This window comes from Mauremys mutica, chromosome 23 (assembly GCF_020497125.1).
Source record: "Mauremys mutica isolate MM-2020 ecotype Southern chromosome 23, ASM2049712v1, whole genome shotgun sequence".
Taxonomy (NCBI): Eukaryota; Metazoa; Chordata; order Testudines; family Geoemydidae; genus Mauremys; species Mauremys mutica.
In genome coordinates this window covers 11,572,906-11,592,781 of record NC_059094.1, presented here as the reverse complement: position 1 = coordinate 11,592,781, position 19,876 = coordinate 11,572,906, and the positions used below count along the sequence as shown (strand labels likewise).

Below are 19,876 nucleotides of genomic sequence, written 5' to 3'. Positions count from 1 at the left end.
CTTTTTTGGGGGCAGCAAAAAAGCTGGAGCCAGACCTGATGCCGGCTTTTTATATTTCCTTCCATAATCCAAGATGATGAGATGAGCTTCCTTACACATAGCACCTTCATAGGTGTGAGAGGACCATTAATCCAGTCTTTGTATCGTGATGTTTCACAACGGTCCACTTAGTTTTGATAGCCATTCTTGATGGGTGGGGGAACCACTCCTCCTGCTCGGTCCAGAAATTCAGAGCAACATTTTACAGCTATAAAGCAAAACTGACATATTACCTTATAGAATGGGATACAGACATTTCAGGTAAGATTAATGCATACTGCAATTTACAAGCATTTTACAGAAACTAAACATGTCTTTACAAGTCTAACACTTATCTTGAATAATACTAACATACACATGAGCTAGTTTGGTTTCCTTCCAGCTATCTATTTGTCAGTGCTCAGCTGACATCTTCAGCCTTGGCAAAAGCTGGCACCTGATCTACCTGCGTCACAGGAGGAAATAACTTAATGGCAGAACCTCTCACCTTCTCCTGCAGTGGGACTCAGACACTATGATGGTGAGCATGTTATAAGAACCTGGACAGAGAGAGGTTAGTTAGATTCACTGTTTTGAATTATTCAGAATTCCCATTGAAGTCAGTAGGTCTTTGTCTGAGTTAGGATTGCAGCATTTTATATAATAAATATAATATAATATAAATAAATAAATACAGGACACTGGGCCACCTTTGCAAAATGTGCCATGGAACTGTTAGTGATCACAAATGGTCAGGACCTCAGTTTTACTTTTCGTCCTAAAGATGGCACTTCCAGCAGCACAAGACCTCCTAATACCATATTGGAGCATTAGTTCAGAGCTGCTTCAGAAGGAAGAGCTCCATCTTCTGAATCACAATCATCATGAAGAATCCCGAATTCCACATTACTCCACATCATCTCCAAGTAACCCTAATGTAGATATTTTCTCTTCAATATGATACATACATGCTACTTAATTTTTTCAGCCCTGGATTGAGCAGGTAGAATAGCAATGGATTTGTGAGTGAAAATATAAGAACCTACTTAACCAACTACTATTTCTGCTTTTCTCTCCCCTCCAAAATCTGAGCAACCAACAAGATGAGGAAACACAAACTTCACCCAAAGGAGTATCTCCACTTTTCCAAACTTCTCCTAATCTCTATTTGAACTGCACTTATGATATTGTTGGATGTCATTTTTAGAGCAGCTTTCATGCTGAAGGCTCCCACAGCAGTGGATAGTCAGCACATATTGTATTCCACAGTGAGTGGAATGGAGATTTTGGCCAAGGACAGTGAGACAGATCCACAGTTGAGTTCTTACTGAAAGTGCAACTTGAAAGGGCCTTATGACCGGATTTTCAGAGGGGCTGAGCACTCAGTGAAGTCAAGGGGAGCTTTAGATGCTGAGCACCTCTGAAAGTCAGCCCATTGGATTTTGAAGATCTTGTCTGAAAAACCCACATGCAGCAAACTGCATGGAAATAAATTTAACTTCTTCTTCTGAAGAAAGGGCTGAATGGAGCCTAATTTTTAGTACCTGCAGTTCCAAGGAATCCCAATATTTCAGAACTGATGCTTAGACCATTAAACAAACATCTCCTCAAGATAGCCTCTTTGTATCACTAACATTGGAAAGCATGGAGATCTCTCTGAAGCAGAGCAGAATGAAAATGGGGCGCTTTATTTTGATCAGATGTATTGCACTCAAAACAAACTGACCTGGCATTTATCTATTGTTTCACCCCACTGTTTTGCACAGATCTAAAAAGAGCCCATATTTTGCCTTCCCATTCCAGCACACAAGAAGAGGTGAAACTGATAAATTCACACTGTGGTCAAAAAGACCCAAGCTGTTTAACCACAAAATTGTGTTGGCTCCTCAGCAACAACCAGAGCAGCCCAGAAAGGGTGAAAACAGAGAGAAACTGGTCCATATAAAGTGTGACACACTGGCTGCTGCTTAAGAGAATGATCCATCTTTCCAGCCTCAGTCATGAAATTGGTCAGGGTTACTCATAGCAGCATGGCAAGGGTTCGGAGCCATTTCCTCTGGTGACTATAGCGATATCTTCATTTCTCTACAGCAGCCTGTTTGACCATTGAAGTGGATGCATCAGCTAGGACCTATGTTTGCTGCTCCTGGTGTTTTCCATTGTGATTAGAGACGGGAACATGTTACTTCCTTCCATCAGCGCACAAGCTTGTCATCAGCAATCTGGTTTTGTTTGGATGCCCTTTGAAGGAGACTGAGAAGCCCTCACAGCGTTTGCAACCCAGACATCAAGGCCGCCCGGCCTGGGGCCCGAGGAGAGGAAAAGGAAACGGGCTCCTCTAGTCACTACCCAAGTGGAATGAGCAAGAAGTGTGGTGCCCCTCTCCCCATAGCCCTCCTGGGGTAGATAGGAACCCCCATGACTCCCCCCCAGGAACACAGATTCCCATAACCTCTCCCTTTTGATCACAGGGCACATGACTCCTCCCCTTTGACCCCATCACAGGCACCATGACGCTCCCTGTGACCCTAATACAGGAGCCGCCCCCGCTCCCCGGACGCCCTAGGGCTCCCACCCCGGAACTAGGACCCTTTACTCCCATCACGCCCCTACAGCCCCTGACCGTTGACCCCTCCCCCCCCTTGGGACCACGCGGCCCTGGCGCAGATTTTTCTGGAAGGCCCCGGACGTTGTCAGTAACCATAGAAACCAACGCCAAGCGCCGAACCTGCGCCGGGGCTCCCGCCTCTTCTCCGTTGATTGGCCGCCGCGGCAGCCAATCAACTAGCGGACTGGGGGGAACTGGGCGCGAGGATTGGCTGGCTGGCGGGCGCAGCGGGGAGGGTTCCGGTTCCGGTGTGAGGGGCCGAGGCAGCAGCGGGAGCGGGAGAGGCGGCGGGCAGGAGCATGATGGGGCCGAGCGCGGCGGAGGCGGCGGAGCAGGAGGAGCGCTTCGACGGGATGCTCCTGGCCATGGCCCAGCAGCACCAGGGCGGCGTGCGCGAGGTAACGCCCGGCTGGGCGCGCGCCTCAGGCCGCCCCTCCCCCCTGAGCCCCTCACTCTGTTCCGGGCCCGCGTGGGACGGGGGCGGGGCTCCAGGGCTCACCCCACCCTGGTTGGGCGCCCCCTGGAGCTGACGCTGGAATAAAGCCGTGACACCCCCCCCCCCAGCTCCCGTGCACGTGCCGTGATGGCTGCACTTAGCCCCGTGCCCTCTCCCCTGTGCCCGTGATTTCCCCTCCAGCCCACGGGCTGGGCCACTTCGGCAGGGAAACGGCGGTTCCTAATAAAGAGGAAGGGGTCGGTGGGGTGCTTGTGGCCTGGCCGTTTCAGAAGCGCCGAATGCTCCTGTTGGTGACCCAGAGGCCAGCAGCCTCCACCCACGTTGGTATTGCTTCCACTAGAGTCCTCTGTGGGTCCCCAGGACTCGGGGTGCCTGTGGTAATGGCTTGGAGACATTGACTTGAATGTATTTCTCTTGTATTATTAATATGGTGCTGTTGACATGCATGGCTTTCATAGACAGCTAAGACAACAAAATCCACACCCATGTTACAATTTTAATAGGCAAAATACAAGCAAAGGAACGTAATATAAAAGTAAGTTGACTGAGTAGCTATAGTAGAGAGACAGGGTGTGTGTGGTAATCTCTCTATTAGACCAGCTTCTGTTAGTGAGAGAAACAAGCTCTGGAGCCACACCGATGGCTTCTTAGGTCTGGAAATGATTCTCCAAGTTCAGTAAAAGATATTAGCTCTCCCACTTTGTGTGTCTAATATCCTGGGACCAACACAGCTACATCCCATGTATTAGTAGCTATATGGCAGGTTCCTTGTTTGTCACTCATGTCATTGAGCCCTATCCCTGGTGAGCTGTGACCCTAAGAACAACCATATTGAGTCAAACCTATAGTTCATCTAGCCCAATATCCTATTTTCCAACTGACTGGTGCCAGGTACTTCAGATAGAGTAAATAGAACAAGGCAATTTATCAAGTGATCTGACATCCAGTCCCAGCTTTGAGCTTGCAACCCTGATGCAAGCAAAATTGTTTAAACATGAGCCGTTTGGCCACTGTAGACAGAGATTTCTTTACTGACAGTCATCCCAAAATATTGTGATGACTGTTGCATGGTATTTCAAATGACCTAGGAAGATAAATAAGATGGTTAGTTTACCATGGCTTTCAGGCCCACATCAGTCAGGGAAACCATAGTAGCAACAGCACTTCCTACTGACATAGCATAGCGTTCACCTGAGGTGTGGCAAGGATTTAGTCTCAGTGAGCACAATTTTCGTTTCCTCTCCCATCTCACAGGAATTTTAAATTTATTGTAGAAATTGCCATGCTGAAACATACCTATATAATCCAGTCTTCTCATGTGTGAGAGATCTATGGCCCTACCAAATTCACAGTCCATTTTGGTCAATTTCACATTCATACAATTTTTTTAATTAGTAAGTTTCATGATTTCAGCTATTTAAACCACAGTGTTGTAATTTTAGAGGTCCTTGCCCATAAAGGAGTTAGGGGGTTGCAAGGTTATTGTAGTAGGGGGGGTTCTGCTACCCTTCTGGGCAGCTAGAGAGTGGTGGCTGCTGGCTGGGAGCCTAGCTTTGAAGGCAGAGCCACCGCCAGCAGCAATGCAGAAGTAAGGATGGCATAGTCACCCTTACTTCTGCGCTGCTGCCTGCAGAACAGGGCCCTCAGTCAGCTGCTGCCACTCTCCGGCTGCCCAGCTTTGAAGGCAGCAACACAGAAGTAAAGGTGGATGGCATGGTATTGCCACCCTTACTTCTGCACTGCTGCTGGGAACGTGCATCCTTCGGAGCTGCATGCCTGGCTAACAGCCACCTCTCTCCATCCACCCAGATCTGAAAGCAATGCAGAAGTAAAGGTGGTAATACTGTGATACCCCCCCCCATAAGGTTGCTACCCCCCTTGAAATTCCCTTTTGGATCAGGACCCCCAATGTGAGAAACGCTAATCTCCCCTGTGAAATCTGTATAGTATAGGGTAAAAGCATACAACAAACCAAATTTCACGAGGGAGGCTAGGTTTCACAGTCCATGATGCATTTTTCGTGGCCATGAATTTAGTAGGGCCCTACAGAAGCAATTCCTTCTTATTTGCATCCCATGCATCCGGACCATTATACAATGCTATCCTTTAGCTGTGCCATATTAGAGCAGCTATTTGTCTCTGCTTCTATTGAGTCCACTTATCTTTTCCTTGGACAGGGAGGACTTTGCTTGGTGTATGGCCTGGAAATGAGGATCCTTGCTCAAATAGTTCTCTCATTCGCCACACTGTTGATTTAAAAAAAAAAAATTTGTTCAGTGCGATACTGCTAAGATTAGGAAAAAGTGATAAGGGATTGTACCAACGGTATTTAAAGACCTACAGACTTTCTTGCAGCTGTGCAACTGCCTGGCTTTATTAAACCAGTATGGTAGATGTTAAGCCCCAAGTTTGCATTGGTGGCCATTGTGAATTACAGAATTTTACAGATTAATTTTCTTCATTTATTTAGTGAAGTCCAGGATACTGAGTCATGTATGCTTTATGTCTTATAAGTGTAGCTGCAGTTTATAATTCTTCATATTTAAGTAAGTGTGCTGTAGTCTCTCTTGTAAAAACAAATAAGACTTGATCACATAAGGTCTCCGATGGCTACTACAGCGTTGCTCAGAGCTGAGGAATGATTTGGGGTGTGTGTGTGTGGGGGGGAAATTACTGGGTTTTTACATGAGCAAAGAGACCTAAACTTATGAGAATTATTAAAAAAAAAATCCCAATCCTCACACCAGAGAGTTTTAAGGTTATAATTCTAGAAGCCCCCACTGTAACTTTTCAGTCCTTGCCCATTGTATAGTCTCATGAAGATCTCTTCAAGGTAGAGAACCTAGAAGGCAGATCTTTGCAGAATATGCTAGTTGTTGTTTATCTGAGAAATAGATACGGGAGTTTGATGTCAAGCTTTAAACAGATCTTCACGTAGACTTGGCTGGGGATTACAGTACAGAACATCAAAAATCTCTCCTTACTGAGGCAAGAAGTACCAATGAGAACTAGCATCTCCTGTTGATCTGGTGGCAGTTTGATGTCCTGGCAGGCCAAGAGCAATGTTACTTTGTATTTTCTTGGGTAGGCTGAAATCTTTATTTCAAGTCTCCTGAAACTGCCCGTGTCTTGTCTTTCAGCTTGTGAACACGTTCTTCAGTTTCCTCAGACGTAAAACTGATTTCTTCATAGGAGGAGAAGAGGGAGTAGCAGAGAAGGTAACTCACCCCAGGTCTTCATGATTGATTTCTGATATACCTAGAGCAAGCTATGCTCTATCCGGAAACACTCATTTCTGTGGAGACTGAGTTCTCCATATTCTCCAGTTACTGCTCTGCCTCAGCTTGCTCTCCTATTGCCATCTGATTCTTTTTTACTGCTCTATGGGGCTGACTTTCTGTGAAACTGCTGAAACATACTAAGGAAACAAGGTAATAATAAACTGCCCCATCCACAGCTGAGCATGTTTGCTTGTGTGAGTGGCATCAGTGGTGAAAGGTTATTTTTTTTTTGCCTATGCTCTGTCCAAAGGCTTGTTTGGAAAGCAAGCCTGCCAGACATACTGACTTAACTGTGACAGACACCACAGGATTGATAATCCCAGGTTACCTTGTTTGTTCATTTCAGAAAAAGCACAAAGTCCGTCTCACAGCATATGCAATTGCCACTTTGTCTCTAAGCTGCAGGGTATGACAGTGTTGTTGTGAGGCTGGTGGTCGCTGTGTGGGTGTGGGAGAATTGGACCCTTCAGATTCCAGCAGGCTGGCATTCCTGACCCTTCTGCAGAGTACTACACTTAATATTTAATCTCATAATAGACCTAAGTGCTCAGATATGAAGTACCCAAACTTTCTGAATGGCTTCTGTAGTTAACTACATAGCAGGAGTTCTAAATGTCTTATTAGCATCTCATGGAAACATTAATTTCCATACAGACCACATCCCCTCCTACTGGCTATTGGATAACATCTGTGGCAGGCAACTACAGCAATTCTTGCATGGGGAAAAAAAAATCAGTATTGGGAAATTTATTAAATATATTTGTAGGTGCTTTAATGCAGTTTAGCAAGTGGAGGTGAGGAACAAATTCTCTGTGTGCCACCATTAAGTGCTCTGCCAGCCACTGCTGATCTGCAGGCCAGAGTTTGTGAACCATTGCCATATGGCTTTGTCAATGCTGCATAATGTACACATGCTGCTTAATCTGTGAAATGGAAGAAAGAAGCTTTAGGATGAAAATGATGCAAAAGATTAACTCCTCTTCCCCCCTCAGTCTGGGAGGAGAGGGCTAGAAATCTTCAAGATCCCAAAGGAATGGGCATATAGTTATAGAAAGAAAATGTGATTAGCACTCTGAATAGAATTTCAGATGACTGACACCTGTAGTGGCTAGAGTTGGGAACTAAAAGTTGGGACTCCTGGCTTCTATGCTGTACTGTTGAAAGTTACAAGTCAAGTCACTTAGCAGCCATACCTTAGTTTCCCCACCTGTAAGAGAAAGATAAGACTTACTTCTCTTGCAGAGTGCTTTGTGATCCTCTGAAGACATTGCACACAAAACGTGACTTCCTCTGCCTTTCACGATAGTGCCCCCCGACAAAGGTTTGAAGAAGCCAGACTGCTCTATCCCATTCTCCTGCTACCCATCCTTATGCTAAAGTTTCCTTTGGGACTGAAGTATCTTGTATGTGGTCTCAGCACCAAGGTGAAGCTTTTGTGGTGGGGGGGTAAGGGAAATTATGCTGACATGGGAGGTGAGAATATATGCTTCCCCCCCCCCTTTAAAAAAACAAAACAAAACTTTCTTGTGCTTGACTGAGGGTTTATTTTTAAAATCCTCCTCCTCACTACGGATTCATTCCTCAGTAAAGGCAAGTCGTTGAGAAGTCACTATACAGACAATAAACTATATGACACACAAATACAGATTGGCTATTCAAATGCTGAAGCAACTTTAAGGGTCTTCCAACAGCAAAGCCACTTGAAACAGAGCCAATTTCACTGTCAAATGGTTACAGAACACCCTGCCACTTGCTGCCAGGTATGCGTCAGTGCCCTGGTCTCAGTCTCTGGCTCTCCTGAGATGTGGGTTAGGCATATGGTGGACAGGACTAGCATGCTTCTCCCACCTCCGTTTGGGAAAGAACACGGAGCCTCTTTCACACAGCTCTTTGGGATCATAGCTTGGAATCTGACTAGCTATAGAGGCAGGGAAACCATAATGTTGAATCCTCTCTTGTGGATGGAGAAAGATTCTGGAGAAGACCTTTTCCTAAGGCAGCTTCACCTCGAGCGGCACCACCACAACAGGCTGTGGCCTGTCAGGTTCTCCCAGCCTCAGTTTCCCCTTTTTATCCACACGTGAAGAGAACATAGTCTGTCTCTGATACAAAGCTTGCTCCTGGGCATAACTGGTATACACCAGTGCAGTAATTCCCCGAAAACCTTGTAATAAAACCATTCTGCAGTTTCCACAGTAAACGTATGAAGATACAGTGGCTTTTTTCCCTCATTCCCTTCTTCAGGTTTAGCTCTGCCACATCACCCACCCAAGTCAATAGCAGCACTCTGTTCCAAGTTCTTTTTACACCAATCTAGAGTCCCTCTCTCCAGGCCTTCCTGCCTGAGGGTGACCAGTCTTCCTGCAGCCTTTCTCTCAAGTCTGTGTCCCAAAAGCTCCCCCTCCTGCAGTGTTCCACTCCTCCAGGCCTCCCTGCCTGCAAGTCCTGCCCCTTGGCAGGGGATCCACTTCCTGCATCAACCCTCTTTCTTCCGGGCTTGGCTTCCCCTGACCAAGCTGTAGCATCCCCTTTGTCCTAGGAGCCACTGCTCAAGCCTTCCACTCATCTAGGGTCCCCCACTTAAGTCAGTTCTCACCAGCAGTTCTGTTCCAGCTCTTATCTGAAGTCAGCTCTCTTCCAAGCAGCTCCTGTCACCTCTTCCTTGCTGCTGTGGCTTTCTCTCTCAGGTTCAGGCACCATTCACCTGTTCTGACTCTCCCAGTCTCCTGTCCTCTAGTGCCCAGATGCCCTCTCTTAAGCCTTGCAGGTGCACTGGTCTCTTCCCTCTTAAAGGGCCAGTGTTACCATGTGACACACCTGCCTCCTTTTCACTTCCCCTCCCCCAAATGAATTAGAAGGTATTTTAGTAGTACCATCCTTTTGGCTTTTTGGAGACTCAGTTCCACTTCTGTGTATGCAACAGAGGGAGTGTGTTTTGAATATCATATCAAAGAAGGTACTGCAGGGCAGTGTTCCCTCTAATTTTTTCCATCCATGTGCGGAATGAATTTTGTTATGTGCACCAATATGGAGGTAATGTGCAGATCTGCATCACCAGTAGAAACAAAAAACCTAGATATACATTTTTTTTTTAAATTACCATAGGGATAATTACTCCAGCCAGGACAGGTTAGACATTTTAGAGCTCACTACTCAAATAATTAAATTTTAAGCATAAGAGAGAAATAAAATTATGAAATGCATAGACCAGTCCAGAAATGAAAATCACAGCACGTTGAAAGAATAAAATTACAACGAATATATGTGCATTGCAGGAAGTACCAACAACAACACACGTATGCGTTGGGAGATGAATGTGTCAGAATCTGTGTGAGTGAGACACAGACAGTGTATGTAGTCAGAGACTGTGCATTGTCTCTTTAAGGCACTCACTTGCCAGAAGGCTCGTTCAGACCACAGCAGCTCTCCTGCTCCTGAGCCCCATGTCACCCCCTGTGGAGATGGGGTACATGGGCGGGGGAGGCAGGGGAAAGGGGACACCCTGATATCAGCACCTGTTTGCCCCCCACAGCAAACAGGAGGGTACCAGGAGCAGCTGGCCAGGGGCTACTGGTAGAGGGCAAGAGCAATGTGGCTGCAGAGCAGTGTGGGCACATGCTGCTGTGGCTCTGCTAATCAAGTGCGTGATTCACTCCTGGGTAGCCACGCAGCTTAGAGGGAACTGAGTACTGCACTCCTACGTACATAAAGATTTAATAATAATTGTATCCTTCTCCCCCTGTACTGGTTTGCAGTCAGTTGTATAATTAGCTGAGGTCCATCCTTGGAACTTCCTCTTTTTAAACTCGTACCCTTTGATATAGGGAATCTCTTCCTTCCTTTGATTCCTATCTGTGACGGTTGCCAGGGGTACCCAACATTGCTCCCACCTGCCTTGCATCACATTCTCCTCAGATGTTCTCTTTCCTGTCTGAAGAGCTAATGTGTCTTCTACAGCAGAACTGTGTTTTCACTACGTGCTGCCTCACACAGTACCTCTGGCATTATCAACAGCTGGCTTATTGCTCTGGCTTCCTGCCTGTTTACTTAACTCTCCCGCCAAGCAGTGCAGCCATTTACATCACAGACCTTGATGTTCTGTCTTTCTTCAGTGCTCCTGGGGCAGGGTTATATGGTAACTTGTTCCCAAGCGATATAATTTGGTCTTCAAATTTTTCAAATCTCTCTCCTCCAAGCTATAGCTTTCAGGTAAAAATTGATGCTTCTAGGTTTTTAAGTATTCATTGTTTCATTTTTTTCCCCTATTCTGCCAACAATTCAAGGTGTTTACAAAAAATAGTATGAATGCAAGGTCTCCACCCTAAATAGCTTACTATCTAAATATTAAATTGGATAATTATAAGTATATGGGGACGCTTCAGATGGGAAAGACCTTCTATGTACTCCACCTGGAAAGCATCCGGATCCAGTTATAACACATTATACTCCTAGAACTTCTTCCATGGGGATCTCAAATCATTGAGAAACAATAGTTATCAGAGCCTCCTGGTCGGTATTTGTCTCACTTTACAGATGAGTAAGGCACAGAGACTATGTGAATAGTTTAAGGTGAGACTACAAATCCTTGACACTACAAACTAGAGTCCTGAATCTCCATTGCATTTTCACCTCTGCAAAGTAGCTGTTAAATACTGCCAAATCAATTTAGGATTTTACACTACACAAGGTACAGGGCAATGGAGAATCCGGCTCAAGGAGTACTTTTCTTCTATAGGCAGGGACTTGGAAAATATTCTGAACTTTCCCAGATATCCTGTCAGACCCCACCTCAAATCATGGGATGAAAAGAGGGAAATATCCCTAGGTCAGTGCTTTTGAGGAATGTGTCCACTCTGTAGTAGACTTACGAGGGAGGTTGAGTCTCCCTTCAGCTGCTGCCACCCAGGTTCGTGGTGAATTCTTGAAACTTATCCATCATTGGGCTCCTTTCTTTCAGTTAATCACAGAGACATTCAACCACCACAACAAGCTGGCTCAGAAAGAGCGGAAGGAGAAAAAGGCCCGGCAAGAGGCAGAACGGTGTGAAAAGGCAGAGCGAGCTGCCAAACTCACTAAAGAAAAGAAGCAGGAAGATAATGAGCCAAGGATCAAGGAGCTTACAGAGGAAGAGGCGGAAAGGTTGCAACAGGAAATTGACCAGGTGAGAGTGCACACACATGCTCACCATACTGAGCTATCTGCCTTTTAAAGGGAGACTGGGGCTAGATCCAGCCGCCTTTGTTGGCTTGTGTGCAACTCAATTGGTAGTGATGGGTATAATTCAGTTAGAAGCTTTGTGCTTGTACAAATATCCAGAATACCAGCTGTTGTATTTCCAAGTTAATCTAAGCCTGCCCATGCTTTCTTCTTCTTGGTTCTCTTACAAGTGACTTTGCCCCAGTGCCCTCAGCAAGTGCTCTGATTGCAACAGAGCGCTCTGGCACGGTCTCTGAGTAACTTTCTGTGCAGTTACACTGGGGAAAGGAGCAGAAGAGGGCTGATGCCATGCCAGTCTGCCTCTTGCACAGTGGGGCTTTCCTGTTACATGGTGCAGGAGAGCTGGAAATCCCCCCCCTGCCCCCCAAGTTTCCTGTAGTTCTGAGTCATGCGTAGGCCTGCAGCTTTATCTGAAGAAGGAAATGGGGCCACCTAGTGTTGTATTAGTACATTTCGTTTGTCAGAGTTTCACAGATGACAGATATTCAGTCTGGGATGTTTGGGTTTTTAACAGAAAAAAGAGCAAAAACAAGATGAGCCCAAAGATGTCTCAGTGAAACCCTGTGAGAATCAAATGGACTCTCCAGAGCCCAGCAAACAGGTAATGTGTTCCCAGAGACTTCCTCAGTTCTGGGGAGGGGGAAGTGTACATCTGAAAAACACTGAAGTGGCCTCTCGGCATGTGGGGGAGTGTGCCACCTGAATGGTGTGGAGTGTCCTCTGGGAGAGCGTGCACTGGAGGTCTTCAGTGCATCTGCCAGCTATATTCCCTGCCCATTTGGAGAATGCAACAGATTCTCAAAGACATTCCCTAATTTTTAAAAAAATCTGATGTTTTAAAAGGAAATCTCTGCCATCTAATTCTGGACTGGATTTGCGTGGAGTGCCTTGGCCATCGAACACATAATTAACTGGAAAATCCCATATGAATGTAAAGAGCTGTTCTTACTAGTGAAATGTATATGCAGGCTTGAAAACCTATTTACTGATGCTTAAATTGTCTGTTTAGGAGACAGATGACGAGGAAGAAGATGAGAAGGATAAAGGAAAACTTAAACCAAACTCTGGGAATGGGGCTGATCTTCCAAACTATAGGTGGACACAGACCCTTTCTGAACTGGATGTAAGTGCTGCCTTTGATTGGAGATGTGAGGAATTTTAGCCTTGAAACTTGAGGGCAGGCACTGCTATGAACCGTGGAGCCGTTGATCAGTAACAAGGTCAGCTAGCTCAATGATATGCTTTGTATTCTGGTTGTCCAAGAAGATAACGGTAACAGTGTTCAGCTGTAGCACACTCATAGAGGGAGAGAGCTTGGCAGATAAGATGCTCTGAGGCCCTTTTGTCATCCTGCCTCAATCTTGACCTTGTTGAAGTGAGACAGCACTCATATTTTGCTCATCCCGTGTGACCCACTTGAGACCTGTCAGGCACCATCTTGCCAGATTTCTGCTTCAGCCCCAACAGAATCCATATATTTAATGCACAAAGAGCATGTCCTGCACTGGCATATACCTTGTAGCTCAGATGAACTCAAGGTAGAGAGTCTTGGAGCAGTAACACAAGGGGAAGTGAGAGAGCTCTCTGATCCCTCCTTCTCCCTCTCTCTCCCGTCCAGCTGGCCATACCATTCAAGGTGAACTTCCGGCTGAAGGGGAAGGATGTGGTGGTGGACATTCAGAGACGGCACCTGAAAGTGGGGCTGAAGGGTCATCCCCCAGTGATTGAAGGAGACCTCTACAATGAAGTGAAGGTGGAGGAGAGCTCCTGGCTGATTGAGGATGGTAAAATAGTCACCGTGCACCTGGAGAAGGTAAGAATATAAACGCCATACTGGGTCAGACCAGTGATCCATCTACACAGTATTTTGACACCTCAATCTGAGACCGTTCTTCATGGCTTGTCTACACTTAAAATGGTGCAGCAGTGGGTACTCTACCTCCCCAAGAGGAGGTAGCTAGATCAACAGGAGAATTCTCCCCTCGATCTAGCACTGTCTACACTGGGGTTAGGTTAGTTTAATCGTGTCGCTCAGGGGTGTGGATTTTTTTACTGTGACATAGTTATACTGACCTAATTTCCTAGCATAGACCAGGCCTCAGTTTTGTCACCTAAAAAGAACTGCTCGGGTCTAGAACTTTCTCTCACATCCTGTACAAGGTACAGCAGGGTGAAATAGTGATAGCATTCAGGCTCATGTCTGTTATACATCCCCCAGAGCCAGGAACCTTGAGAGTTCAGGTTGTATTTCCACTCCTGTTCTTTGGTACAGTATTGCTTGAGCCTATATACTGCTCCACTTAGGGACATCAGAGTATTGAGGACCGGAGTCTGACCAGATTTTCAGCTGTAACTTTTAATCGATCCATGTTCCTGGATGGGTCACTCATTCTTTGACAATGGAGTCAGCTTTTCTTTTAAAGTTGAGTGCATTATCGGAGTGAAGTGCTGGTCTGTCTTTCACCTGTGGTATGTGAACATTGGGCACAGCTGGTGTGTCATGTGCTGGCAGGTCTCAGTGTGGCAGTGTTCATTTTATGTCATTTCAGTTGTAGTTGATTTAATAATAGGAACATGGGTTTGCCCATTCTGGACGCTGTCTCCCTGCAGATTGTTGCTACCAGTGGTAATTCCTGCCATTTGGGATTAAACTGAGGTGGTTGAGAATGGGAAAAAGCTGCCTTATATCCAGGCTTTATCTTCTGATGGGCATTGTCAGTTAAGGGCTACACGAGCTGGGTTTGATTCCAGCAACTCTGTTTCTTTGTAACAAAAAAGTAACCCCCCTAAATATCCCATATGAGCATTTCCAGAGAACCTGCTGTTTGTGAAGTGTTCTTTACTGCCGCCTCTCCTCTTTAGATCAACAAGATGGAATGGTGGAGCAAGCTAGTCCCCACGGACCCAGAAATCAACACCAAGAAAATTAACCCAGAGAACTCCAAGGTAATATCTGTTTGTCACCCCATTAGCCATAGTGAACAGGGGCTGAGAACTTGATCACAAGTTGATTACAGCATTCTTAAACCTTTTGGCCTCTACCATGTATTCGCTCTGCAAGCAAAGTAAATGGGGCCAAAGGACACAGAATCCAAAGGGGATGAAGACTTGGGAGAAATATTGATCTATGGAACTATAAGAAGTGTGGCAGGCAACTCTTCACACTGCCTCATGAGAGACCTGGTCTGAATTAGAAGTGGGACTATAGATTTTCTTGTGTCCAGGGAAAACAAGGTATAAAAATTTGTCACTGCCTATGGTGACAATGTTGCATTAGTCTGAGAAGAAATCTTTGCTCTGAGTAAGGAAAACCCCTTCCCCTGACTTCATATTCCATGCGTTCAGTGTTACTCCAGAAAAGTCTGCTCCTATAGAATCCAGGGAGTGTTCACCTGGAGGGGTGTAGGGAGCATGTTAAAAGAAACATGAGGAGACACGGTGCCTCCTCATGGAACAGTTTTTGGATCAGAGTATGACTGTAACTGAATACTTGTGAGGGACTTTGTGAGTGTATTCCCTGACTGGGGGTATGGATGGCATAACTAGAGAGAGGTGATCTAGCAAGTTAAATAATTCAAAAGCATGAGATTGTGTTGGCTACTTGAATGCTACCCTACCATGCAATCTGATCCAGCAAAACCTTATTGCAGTGAGTGCAGTTGGATTTACAGGTGAGTTTCTATATAAGTAGGTCTGTAGTTTGCATGCTGTGGTGCATTGAAATTTTACTATCTTAGTTCACTGTAAGCAGAGGTTCTGTATGCAGGTCATGGGGCCTGTGGTTTATTCCTCCATCTATAACAGAATCTCCTTGGGTTTTAGTTATCAGACCTGGACAGTGAAACTCGCAGCATGGTGGAGAAAATGATGTATGATCAACGTCAGAAATCCATGGGACTCCCCACATCTGATGAACAGAAGAAGCAGGATATATTGAAAAAGTGCGTAGAGAGAATTCATCCATGGGTACTTTCTTCCCCACCTCCCTTGAGCAATTTTGTGTGTCAGTCATATGTCATGGAGTAATGGGAGGGGGGAGAATGACTGATGGCGCATAAGACGGGTTTGGCCTTGGAGCCTGTCTGCATTCACTTGCAGAATTCAGTTGAAATGTTTTAGACGTTGACCCTCAGTGTTGGGGTGGGAACATACTGAATTGTGCTGTGTTGAAGCTAGCCCTAGAGCAGGGCTGTACAAGTGCAGGGAGTAAGACACAGCAGGCGGTGTCTGGGCTGGAGGTATTGTCTCTGTGGAGCCACTGAGATCATGTAAAAGCTCATTAATCTCCCTCAACCTAGTAGCCCAGATAATCTTTCCTCCCCCACACATCCTACATTAGACAGCTGTCTCCAAGCCAATAGCACGTTTATATCTTTATAGCCCTGTTTCACGTAATTGCACCTTGGAGTTCCTGTGAGTAACGTTCCTGCCAAGGCCATGTGGGGTCAGTGCCCACATCTGCTGGGGATGAGAGGAAGGGTAACTGTGGGTCATGCAGCTTCCCCTTGTAAGTGCAAAACTGCCTCTTTTCCTTGGGGTGAAACAAGGATTAGTGTAGCAGGACAGTTTCTCCTGCTACCATTTCACCTTCCTTGGTTTTTCTGCACAGATGCAGACTTTACTGGTAGTACTATCTGATGTAGTTTTTTGATCAGCACCATAGGGGCTTGTTCAAGCTAAAGGTCCTTCAGGTTTATGTGCCGTGTGCTTCTAGTGAGATGACTTGTCGTTCCAAAACGTACATCAGACCCTAAACTGAGACTGTCTCCCCTCACCGCTCAGGAAGAATCTGGGCTGGCCTTGCTTCCCTGAGCAGTGTAGACAGGATCTCTTGTACACAAGATCACTTGTTGAATGTTCTCCATAAGTTTACTCCCAATGTTCTTTGACTGGTGGAGAATGGGCATGACGTTTAGACTGTCTGGCCCATAGTGGGCCTTGTCAATGTCCAGCTAGATTCCTGCTCTCTGCCAACAAAGTCCCCTCTGCTGACATGCAGCTTACTGGAGCTGGGTTTCCTTCTCTTGCTACTGTTCTCACTACCACAGTAGCGGAGACATCCCCGACATCCCCAGTAATATGTATGACTAAGTAATATGTCGTAAGTTTAGATCAGAATCCCCTCACCCCCATTATCAACATTGCAGCTGCTACGTGTCTGGCCTGAAGGTAATAGTTCCCCAGGGTGTGTCCCATTAATAACCGTTGCTCGTTTACACCTGTTGGCCTTGATGACTGGGTAATGTTACTGATATTACTAACGGGAGCAGGAAGGAGTGAGGTGGTGTCCAGGGTTCCTTGCACGGGAAGCTCTGCAAATCAACATGGCTAATGTGAGACCTGCAGGCCTGGGGAAGGGGAGGGCAGCAGCCATCATGGTAGCAAGTGAAAGTGACAGCAGAGAGGGCATTGCTGTCCTCCTCCTATGTGGAAGAGGGGATTAATGCATTCCCACTATACAGGAGCTGTTGTGAGGCTAGATTGAACAGTGCTGGGGGTGGGTGGGTGTGAGAGATTGAGAGAGAGAGAGAAATGTTGCAGAGTAGCATTAAGTAGCATGCAGCCTGCCTAGCTCATTCACTTGTGCACCTTTTTTCTTGCAGGTTCATGGAGCAGCATCCAGAAATGGACTTTTCAAAGGCTAAATTCAACTGAGCCCCTCTTTTTCCCCCCTCCACTCCCTTCAGACAGGCCATGGAATGGGGCAGGATGTGCCTTGGTTGGGGGGAGGGAAAGGTCATCTCCTGACCTTGGGCGAGTAAACACTCCTGTCATCCCCCAGTGAACTTGCCATGGAAGCAGCTTCATGACTGGCATCCCTGCAGTTGTCAGTCCAGCACAATGCAAGGCCCTTGTATCAGTTTGCAGCAGCAGCGCCTGTCAGACACGCAGCCAGCTGGCTCCCATTTATATAGACCGCAAGGACCTTGCTTGGTGGAGAGGAGGGGGTAAAGCAAGTCAGGCTACAGCAATGTTTGAACATCTCCTGGGACTGTCACTTGCCTCTCGAGGACCCCCTAACCCCAGTCCTTGGTTAAGAACCAAGTCTGGTTGTGACAGGAGTGGAGCTGATGCAGCTGTCCTCCCAACTCCTGCTTTGAAACTGAGCAGTTGGAGCCTTTATGGGCAAAATTCCATCTTCTGTCTCCCCGTGACTGACCCTCCCTCCCCGATGTACCTGCTCCAAAGCAAGCAGCACCAGTAAAACTCTTACAGGACAGAGCACCCTGGCTAGGACCCACCCCCCTATGTTTATTAGGCAAATTGACCCAGAGGGTGGATCAGCTGTGGCATTTGGGATGTTGGTTCTACCTTCAGTAATACAGCCCTGTTCGCAGTGGGTGAGTCCCGTAACTCTTCCTGCATGACTGCTGTGCTCTCCGGTAGGAATAGTGGCTGTTTTGTAATGCTTTCCTAGCCTTCATCTGTTTGCTGTGGGGGGTGCCCCAATAAGGCCTGCCCTCACCCTTGGTCTTCGGAGTAGAGGCTAATGTGCCAATTAAATTCCATTTTATCTACAACAGAGAAGGATTTTACTCCTCCTAGTCCACACGGGTACAAATCCATTTAAGTTATCAAAGGACATTGCTCCACTAGTCACCACACTGCTGCTCAGATTAGTTGGGAAAGGGCTTTGTGGCCTTTCTAACTTGGGGGAGGTGCTAGAGCTGAATCGTGCCTGGGGAGCAAGGAGGGGCCAGTGGCCGATTTGCCCACTGCGTGGGATTGGCTCAGTGCTGTTGTTGGGCTTGGTGAAAATGGGACAAGTGGATCGCTACGGACTTCAGGGGAGAGGTCACTAAAATGACAGAGGGGTGTATGGAAATTCTGCTAGCCGCTGAATGAGCAGCACCGAGGCCGACCAGCAAAGGGAGGGGTGGATGGTAGGCAGGAGGGAGCCCTCTGGGCAGTGACAGCTCTTGCTGGAGATTTGATCTCTCCACCTATTTCAAGTTAGTGTTTTCCAAGAGGCCTCCTCTCTTCCATCTGTTGATTGGCCAGCAAGTGTCCCCTGCATTCTCTCCTCTCCAGGGTGCTGCTGACTCGAGTAACTTGTTTTCTGCATGTTCATGTCATTGTTAAAGCTGCACTTGTAAAATAAAGGCAATAGGGTGACGTGCATGTGTAATTGTGTGGTAGGGAGGGGGTGGATTGATAAGGGGGCAGCACCTGGTCTGAAAGCAGTAGAAGGTGGAAATGGAGAACACTAAGGGCTGGACTGATGAGCTGCAGGGCCCTGGCTGAGGCTCCCCAGAATGAAGCATTTGAAAGCAAGAAGAAGAGGCTGCTGCACTGCTGATCTGGGATCAGCTTGCCTGAGGCTGGGCAGTCACCTCTGACTTGCCACTAAGTGAAGCACCCAGCTGGGGTGTGATTTGACCCTGGCTCCAGCTTGTACGCTTTAGCCCAGCTGGCCAAAGGCCCTATTCTTTAGCCTACCCCCTGCCTGATCAGTGCTGTGCCTGTGAAAAAGAGGCTTGGGGCATAATACGGCATAGAGGCTTCTTTTCACCATGCACATTGCTGTGCAGGAAGTAGGCCTGAGCCCTGGTGTGCTTATGGAGTGAGAGCAGGTCTTTATTTCTCACACCTGCTTCCTCTGTGACACATATCAGAGGGGGTGGAAAAGTTGCCTTTTGGTATCACAGAGGGGCTAGTCAAACTGACAGAAGGGGTAAAGTCCCCTCTGCCCCATGCCTGGGCTGTTTGTTTTCAGTTTGAAGCAGTGGGACACGGTGGCTTATTTGCACTCAGCTGCGCCAAGGCCAGTCTGTTCTGTCTCAGCCTTTGTCCATTTTGGCCCTACACGTCAGTGCTGCCTGTACAATCCCCTACATCAGCAGCCTTGTAACTGAGAATGTGGAGCTGGGCAGCTGCCACTCTCTGATAGTCATTGTGCAGGGGTGCTTCCTTACACTTTCTGCCTAAGCTTCAAACCCTGCTGGCCACGCTATGCTGTAGCTTCACAACCAGTTCTCTTCCTTTCTACCCTCACTGAAGTTAAGTGTGCAGACATATAGGAAAAAGTATTTCAGGGTCTTATATTAAAACTGACTGGGCCAGCCACTGACATGACATGTATAAGCATTATTTCTCTCTCCTGTGCAGGCTGATTAACTATGTTAAGTTCCTGGAATGTATGGTTTATATATGCCAACTTTTCTGCCCAGTTCTGTTCCTGGAGTACAGCAGGCAAAAAAAAAAAAAAAATCAGGTCAGTATATCTGCAGCTCTTAAGGCTGCTTTGGGGCATGTGGGTTGAGAGCCTGCCCTGACTCTGAACTGCAGCGCAGA

General features: G+C 46.7%; 1 protein-coding gene across 1 annotated transcript; it reads left to right on the top strand.

Moving 5' to 3' along the window:
• The first annotated feature begins 2,861 nt into the window (after window positions 1-2,861).
• NUDC (nuclear distribution C, dynein complex regulator) lies at window positions 2,862-18,697 on the top strand. Its single transcript, XM_044997576.1, has 9 exons — window positions 2,862-3,024; window positions 6,224-6,301; window positions 11,322-11,525; window positions 12,096-12,182; window positions 12,591-12,704; window positions 13,200-13,394; window positions 14,444-14,527; window positions 15,404-15,522; window positions 17,185-18,697. The coding sequence occupies exons 1-9, from the start codon at window positions 2,926-2,928 to the stop codon at window positions 17,234-17,236; spliced, it is 1,032 nt and encodes a 343-aa protein (XP_044853511.1). The 5' UTR covers window positions 2,862-2,925; the 3' UTR covers window positions 17,237-18,697.
• Window positions 18,698-19,876: the final 1,179 nt, after the last annotated feature.